Consider the following 8,646-nt stretch of genomic DNA (forward strand, 5'->3'; position numbering starts at 1 on the left):
GTACTTCGGGGTAAGCTCCGTAGAGCTGTGAGGAGACCTTCTAGGAAGCCTGTGGAACACTAATTGGCACATATTTGCAAACTCAATACCCTTAACTGTCATCAGCATTAAACCCTGAGTGGACTCCCTTCGTTTGATTGTAAGGTAAATTTACCCCAAGTTACACAACTCACACAGTACCAACGACCCCTTCAGGGTGATCGGAAGGTAGTTGTAGGCTCAAATAAATCCAAGGTGAAGTCGTTTAAATCTTATTTTTGGCCTGTGGCCAACGTGGGAAATGAGGACGGAAAGGTCTGAAGAGCCTGTAGTGGAGACTAAGGGACACGATGTGTGGGCTGTCCCTCACCCTAGCTGTCATGTCTCTCCAGTTACTGCTGTCCATGTGGTCTCAGTCCTGGGCCATACAAGCTGCTCTCGGCCTCTGACATGAGTCGCTCAGTGAATGAACTGGCAGGACACTGTGTGTCCTCTTGCTGGGGTAAAACGTCAAAAGTATTTTCTAAAGAATATAAAAGTTTAGTTGGAAAAAAACCCCATGAAGCTTCCTTACTGCCTTTTAACCAATGGAGGTGATTCTAATGTAAGAACCATAAACCATGCCTCCTGTATGTGTAGTTCTTACTGATGGAAATCCTCAAAGCTGTCCCCAGGCGATGACTTGTTCTAGAGCCCGCAGCAGGTGGGACTCCCCTAAACTCCTTATTGACATGTCTCAGCCCCCCAATACCTTCAGTCTCCCCAACCCAACAATGACACAGGGGCCATATGTGTTTGGGGGGACCGCAGAGGGGGGTGTGATCTACAGAGAACACAGGACACATGGAGATGAATTATAAAACTTTATTGGCTTGTTAAAGAAATGGATGAATTCAGCAAGTACATTTATAGTCTAGCCACATTGTTAAAACAGCACTTAAAAGTAAAATCTCTTTAAAAAGAGAGGGAAGGATGCATTGTTTACAGGAAATGTGGAAAAAGAGACTTGAAAACCCAGAATATTATAGGGGGAAAAAGGCACAAAAGTGAGTCATGAGCTGCCCCTGGATTCCAGCAGATGGATTTGGACCCGACAGGGATGAAACCCGGGGATGTGTCTTTCTTGAGAATTTCTGGCTACTTCATATTTGTGAGTTCACCGATGCATTGGCTAACTTAAGCTGGTGAGAGGATTCTGGTTCTTTGCTTCTTGTACCTTTTTCTCCCCCCATGGAAGCGAAGACTCTGAACACAGAGTGGTCTGTATTGTGGGGTTGGGAGTTGCCTCCCTATCGCTGGGTAGCCTGAAGCGTGAGTCCAGACTAGACGTGTGAGGGGAATGATCTATGCCGTGCTCGAATAGCTGGGAGGTCCCTTTGTCCCTGAGACCAGAACGGGGAAATGGTTATCCGCACTGGGAAGCTGCCTCTCAAGTAGAAACTGCCAGATAACTTTCTGGGCTGGGAATTCTGTCAACTTAACTGAAGCCTGGCAGCATCCGCCCCAAAGCAATTTAAATTAGGGAGAGTCCTGGGCTGTCCCAGGTGCCCTTAGGTAAACTTGACAGACTGCTGAGTACTGAGGGATGCGGGCGAGCGAGAGGGGCAGAATGTTCTCAGTGGCAACTTCTGCTCCAAGTTCCTTGCAGTCAGATCTGCTGAGCTACAGGATCCCAGGAGCTCTGTCATCACAAAGCAGAGGGGCTGGTGCAGCCCACACAGCTGGAGGAAGCCACCTCCAGAGCTCCCTGTTGTATGGAATAGCTCCCCTTCAACAGAGCCCTCCCCGTGAATCTCCAGTCTAGACCAAACAAGAGGAAGTGGGTTTCAATTAGAGTGTGAACGAATGAGATCGAAGCAGAGGGAGGGATTCTAGACAGCATGCATCAAAGCAGGTGGAGGTGTGAATCACCCCCTCACGGGGAGAAGTCAGCACGGGCTTGAGATTCTAGTTTGCGAGAGGGAGAAAGAAGCTGAGTGTGTTATAATTAGGCAAAGCGGCCAGCAAAATCGGAAAACCTTCTCGGTCTCATAGGGTCTCATTCTCAGTCATGGGGTCGGTTTAGAGAGCTGGGGGAGGGGGAAGGGAGCAGGAGTAAGTAAGCGCCCTGCCCTGGGCTCTTGTCCTGCATCCAGCATGCCCTGAAGCTGCATTTCGGTCACCTGCTCTCTCTCGGCCAGTTACTCTGCAAGCCGCTGTGTAAGCTTCAAGACTAGCCATTTTGAGCTTAGTCCAGGGCCCTGAAGAGGAGAGGGCCGAGATGAAGAAGAATGTGCTGGTTCTCTTTGCTGGGTATGGGGGTGGGGGGCTGTTGAGACTGGAGACGTGGGAAGTGGAACTGTTGAACTGATCCTAACACATACTGGGGTCCATGTCTCCTACTGGGAGACAGCCGTCTTCAGCCTTAGGACTGTCTGTATGTTGGCTGATATCTTGTGGTGTCAGAAGGTGTTTCTCACTCCATCTCAGCTGCCTGAGAGAGCCTCAGAGACCCAACCACAGTGGGTCAACAAGCCAAGGAACTATATCTCTTTGAGGTGATGTTTTCTAACTACCCAGGGTCATCAGCCTACTAAGGACACCATGAAGATGAGACAGGGGGGACTTTTTTCATCTCGTTCTGCTCTCTAAAGAGTCCAGAAGACATGGAGCTTGGAGAGAAGGGAAAGAACAGAGGAAAGTATTTACTAGGATCCAGAATAGCTCTGTGCTTGGAGAATGGAGAGAAGACAAGACTGTAAGAACAAGCCATCAAGGTGACAGGGCCTGAGGTCCCAGCTAGGTGGGAGTCACAGGGTAACAGACAGTCCGGAATCTTCAGGCTGTTGAAGTTCATTCAGAACTTGCTTAAGTGCAGCTGTCAGTGGTAGGCAGAGGGAACGAGGAGAGTTCGCAGGGAAAGACAGACAGATACAGTGGGGGAACAATGGCTCTCTCTAAGACAGAAGGAACAGACTGGCGGCCCACAGGCAGGCTTTGTTGGCCTACATAATGTTTTAAAAATAACTGTGCCAACTTTTTAAAAATAGGAATATTTCATGTAAGAAATCCAGGTTCCACATATTCCTTAGAGAATAAGATTCGGAGACGTGGGTCCTCATCCCCTGGGACAGGGGACAAGGTTGGCTGCCTGACAGCTGCTCCTGGGGTTTAGGCAGGTGCTGGCTCACCTAGACCACTGTGTGTGTAGGAGACTTGCCTGGCACAGCAGTGCCAATTCCTGTCAGAGATCCACAGACCTAACTCCAGCGGAAAAAAGGAGTCTCCCTTCTCCCTTCCTGAAGCTGTAAAAGTAAAATTCACGCCATTGTGAATCCTCAAAGAGCAGATTTCTTCTGGGGGGGATCAAAGAAAGCCAAGGATAATAGGAAGACCATGGGAAAGAAAAGCCGTGTTGCTGACGGCAGTCCTGGGGGCTTAAAAAAATAAAAGGAAAGGCAAAGAAAACAGGAGCCATGAGAAACAACTTTCTAATAGCCCGCTGTGCTCTCTGTCCCTGGAAGATGCCCGGTGGCATTGGATGCTAAATCTCCTTATCTGTCCACCTCTTTATATCTCAAAATAAAAAGATTACCCTACATTTCTTCTCACTGTTAACTGGGGTCACTGCCCTTTTTCTTTCTTTCTCTCTGGTCTGAGAAATTTATAAAATAATCTTTAAATAATCCGTAATCCTCTTGTGGCTCCATGGAACAAAATAGAAGCTTAAATTGTTGGAGGGGTTGGGGTTTTTTTGTTTGTTTGTTTTGTTTTGGGGGATTTTTTCTTTTTCTTTTTCTTTTTTTTTTTCCTTTGGTGTCAAATGGCCAATACTTAAGAGTGTTTGCCACACTGAGCCCCTGGCTGGCTGGCAGTTTGAATGTCATTTTCCTTTCAGGGGTCAAGATTTCTGCTATTAGCTGGCCTCTTGGTAAGTCAACACCTTTGGGAAAGACAGAAATCTCAGTAGTGACAGGAGCTGTCACTTAGCTGCAGCAAACTGGGCAGTGGGGGTGTTCAGGACCGGGAGCCCTCTGTGCTGAGACCCACCGTGCACCCGGAGACAAAGCCTCTGAGAGGTCAGTGGAAGTGACTGGCCCTCTCAGGCACAGAGTGGATGGCCAACGCAAACACTATGATCCACAGCCTTACAAAAATACTACAGTATTTGCCTTCTGTCAAGCGAGGCCTAAATGGGTTCTGGTTTATTAAGATTGATGAACCTGCTTTACGGAGTATTCGAACTAGTTCCCAAACACGCTGGGACTGTTAAGAGAAAAACCTATAAATCCCTAAAGATAAACTACCTTTTCAGAAAGGAATGTTAATAAGTTTCCACTCTAGCTATGCTCTAGGTGTGACAGAGCTGTGTGGTTTTTAAATGAAATATCCCAGCCTGGCTGTGAAGGGGACCTCAAGGGAGGGTGAGGGAATGGACAAAGTTGCCACTTGGTGCGGATAGGACAGATCCCACAAAGGCCATGACAAAGTGAACGAGAGAGAGGGGCTCGGGTCAGAATCAAGTGGGGAGTGGTTGGGGGCCATGGGGATTGCTAGCGGGGAGGCCGTGCTCCCAGCGAGGAAAAGGGACGCTATAAAGCACATATTTATTAGCTGCCCGCAACCTCTTTGCTGCTGGGTCAGGACACAGCGGTAGGGCAGCATGCTCCAGGGACTATCTTTAGACTGCTCTCCTGCTCACAGCCAGCCAGGAGCTCAGCTTGCAGGCCTATTCACACTGGAGAAACTGCAGCTCTGTAATTCAAACAGCATGAGATGTGAGGCCCTTCTTGCTAGGCAAAGTTCTAAAGGGCAGGTGGTTCCCAGAGAGCAATGGGAAGGGTCAAGATTTTAATTCCCTATATGCATAAGCCCTACCACTGGTTATTCTCAGAGCGTGGTTGGTTCAAGTCCACACTCCTGGCCACACAGTCCTTGGTGCGGCTCCATCCTACCTGCCGCACAGACTTTAAAGCAACCGTTAGCTTTATGTGCCCTGACACTTAAGGTAAGAGTTTGGGTCTTCGCTGCCAGCAAAACAAAGAACCTAGAAATGGCACCACAAATGTGCCCTTGGCTCTGTTAGTCGTTAGGTTGTAGGTGGAATCGCAGACGTCAGCATGGGTTAGAGAACAGAAAATGTTGCTGAAATGGTTGTTATGTGTGGGTTAGACTTTTAGTGTGTGCTAAGACCTAGCTACGACTTTAGATAGATGATAGACAGATAGATGATAGATAGATAGATAGATAGATAGATAGATAGATAGATAGATATAGATGATAGATAGATAGATATAGATGATAGATAGATAGATAGATAGATAGATAGATAGATAGCCAGACATGATAGGTAGATAGATGATAGATAGATTGATAGGTAGATAGATAGATAGATAGATAGATAGATAGATAGATAATAGATAGATGATAGATGATAGGTGCATAGTTTTTAATTTGCAAATCACCTTTAATAAACAGAAGCAATTAATGTCAGCACATTTCCCATATAGTCAAACAGCACATTTTTCATTAGAGAGGCACAATCCAATGAGATTTCACTTTGATTCTATATTTGAGCTATTGTAAGAACAGAAGATGAATCTAAGTGTGTTCTTCTGCTGCTTCTCAGCTGCCTGACCCCTGCCTCTGCCTTGGGGTTCCCCAGTCACAGCTCACAACAAGCAGGCTGCGGACATCTTTGGAGAACACCCATTTCCACCAGACACCCCCAAATAAGCAGCACTTCCTGGGATAGGCAACAGTAGTCCCAGGAGTTCAGCTCACGGGGCGCCAAGCACCAAGCAGCACAGCCCCAGCCTTGTCTTTCCTTTATCTCAGCTACCCATCCAGGGGGATCTTATGAAACAAAACAAAACCTAAAAGAAACACAAAACGAAACGTAAGTCATGCTCAAAAGAAAAATAAAACAACAGAAATTCACATGCAAACACAGTGACTTTAAAAAGAACGTACTGAAGGGAAATAAAACAGCATGGAACATGGTTTCAAAAGCAACACAATAATAACACAAACTGGGATAACGTCACGGGACCCAGCAGCTTAGTCTCAAACCCAAGACCAATTTATGTGATACACGAGATGGGAGGAAGCAGTGCAAACAATTTCTGCCCCCAGATCTGCTCATAATCCTATCAGACATTAGCGGCTCAATGTAAGGAGAAATGTGCACACGGTATAAACAATCCTCGGAGAATTTGTAAACACTTTCTTATGAGGGTAAGTTGGATTCAGCAACAACTCTCTACTCAACCCTCAATTCTCTTCTCTTTCTTAATTTCATCAAACTATTTCAGAGTAACTGACTCATTGTTCAATAACTGAGCCAAAACCTAGATGGCTTTAAGTCATAAAATGTTGGGCAACACAGCAGTCTAGATAGTTCTCAGCAGTTCTAAATGCACCTAAAGTTAAGTATGTACCATACTATGAATATGACACGCACATAAGTGCACTGTTCATTACAGGACCTAACATGTATCACTGGAGCATGGAAAGCATTGCCTATTGTGATATATGACACAGAAGAGTCACGGCTATATGTCTATACTATATATGCCATTGATTATTAGCTACTAGAGAACAACTGTTGAACACAGCTGGAAATGCCAACCCTATAACAGATGATACAAGATGAGAATGTTGAGTTCCTAGACTTCAGGCATGTCATTGCCCTACAGATGGAGAATGGATGTGTACAGTATTAAACATCTAGCGTTCTCTGTGCCAGGTTCCCTTTCAAAGGCTGTGCTCCGATTATCCTGTTGAATTTCCCAGTGCGACGAGTTCTCCTGGCCCGTCCTCTTTACTGATGAGGGAACTGAGGCCTAAAGTTAGGCAATTTCCCCAAGGCCCTACAGCTCTAGCCCAGCCCAGGAGTTCTGACTCCACACCACCGTGTAAGAAAGCCCCAAGAGTTCGCTCTGAACACAGCTGTGGAGGCCCATATGAACATCACGAGTTCTAGTAAACTCCATGCGTTCTTTGCACGACTCCTCATCAGATTCTCAGTGGCCAAGTAGACAATACCTCACTAGAGGCCCTCAAGACGTTTCCAAGCTCATCCCTGGAAGAATCCCCAAAGCCCGGCCCTCAGACACTCTGCCTTCCTCTAGTAGGTCTGGTCTGCCTCCAGAACAATGACTACCACAACAGGTGAGCGGCATTTTTTACGGTGCTGCTGAAGAGTCTGTAGCTTAATTTCTGTGGCGCTCATTGCCCCTGCCCTTCCACTGGAGAAAGGGCTGAGTACGGACATCAGGTGCCCTTCATAGGTTTTATCAACTGAGACCCTGAGGAGGTGGGGGGCAGTGTGGCGTGGCAGTTCGAGCTCCTTTTGACTGTTCTCCAGTCTTGTTTCTACTGGTTCTGCCTCCCGGCAAACACTAGCAAAGCTCAGTTAAGAGGAAACTCTGAACCAGAGCATGAGCTGGCCAAATTGGCGAGCCAGACCCCTCAGTCACTCCTGCAAGTCTGAAAGAAGGCAGGTCTTGAATTCCTTCCAATGAAACAATAGGATTAATATAAGGATGCCAGGCTTGCCAATAAAAACAGGAGACACGGGATGGGGGAGACAGGAGACTTTATCGCCAAATTTAAAAAAAAAAAAAAAAAGATTGATTCGAGGTACTTGTTCTCCCAAATGCTCAAAGTGGGAGAGGAATTCTAATATATATATATATATATATATATATTAGGGCAGACTCCCAGCATGGTTTTCCATTCTGTGGGTTTATGGCATAAAGACTCCCGGGTTTGGCCAACACCAGAGTGTTTGCCACTGGAGCCAAGGCACTTTTCCTTTGTTTCTATTTGTCATGTTACTGGCAAAGCTCCTCCAGGCCAGAGATTATCGCCATCGGCAATTAGAAGCTACTCTTCTAGAAGCCACCTCTACCCACTGGCAGTTGTTCAGACCTCTGCCACCTTTGCCCCTCCCCACCCAACCTGAAGTGCCCTCTGTACCTTCTGCTTGCCTTTGAGGATACCTCTCCCTCTCTCTCCCTCCCCCTCCCTCTCTCTCTCCCTCCCTCTCTCCTTCCCTCTCCCTCTCTCTCCCTCCCTCTCTCTCCCTCTCTCCTTCCCTCTCCCTCTCTCTCCCTCCCTCTCTCCTTCCCTCTCCCTCTCTCTCCCTCTCTCTCTCCCTCTCTCTCCCTCTCTCTCTCCCTCTCCCTCTCTCTCCCTCTCCCTCTCTCTCCCTCCTCTGCCTACTTCTCTCCCTCTCTCTCTCTCTCTCTCTCTCTCTCTCTCTGTCACACACACACACACACACACACACACACACACACAGGGAATTCGAATCCACACACCATGAAATGAGGTGAGTGCCGAGCTGTTCTAACACCAAGCCGTGGGTGAGCTCTCAGACACTGGTTTCTACCCCACGTCTCTAAGATGCAGGTCACTTCCCCCCTCTCTCATTCCCTGTCTCAGACTGAGAAGATTCTACCAACTACTGCAAGATGGACTCTGCATAAAAAGTCGCGCTTCATAGTCTAACGCCCTCTTTTCTAAGCCTTAAGTCCACTGTGCCGCACAGGACCTCCTGACTTCTACTCTCTCATGTTTAAAAAAAAAAAAAAACTCGAGAAAGGAACCTGAAGATGCTATGAAACAATGGACAATGGGTGATTATTTTCTTCCAGCAAGGGGGAAAGTTTTTAGACCACA

The 8,646-nt window shown here is 47.1% G+C and overlaps 1 protein-coding gene across 14 annotated transcripts in view; it reads right to left on the reverse strand.

Moving 5' to 3' along the window:
- Positions 1-8,646, reverse strand: part of Ntrk2 (neurotrophic receptor tyrosine kinase 2) — a 315,342-nt gene that overhangs the window by 183,297 nt on the left and 123,399 nt on the right. For 3 of the 14 annotated variants that reach the window (XM_063276072.1, XM_063276073.1, XM_063276074.1), the window contains exon 13: positions 830-5,834. The exons of 10 other annotated variants lie outside the window; for them this stretch is intronic. In XM_063276072.1, coding sequence (XP_063132142.1) covers positions 5,797-5,834 — 38 coding nt within the window. In that variant the 3' untranslated portion in view covers positions 830-5,796. Of the gene's footprint in view, positions 1-827; positions 5,835-8,646 lie in introns of those variants that run through there. One more of the 14 variants, NM_001163168.3, reaches the window with a different exon arrangement.

Source organism: Rattus norvegicus, chromosome 17, assembly GCF_036323735.1.
Source record: "Rattus norvegicus strain BN/NHsdMcwi chromosome 17, GRCr8, whole genome shotgun sequence".
Classification (NCBI taxonomy): Eukaryota; Metazoa; Chordata; class Mammalia; order Rodentia; family Muridae; genus Rattus; species Rattus norvegicus.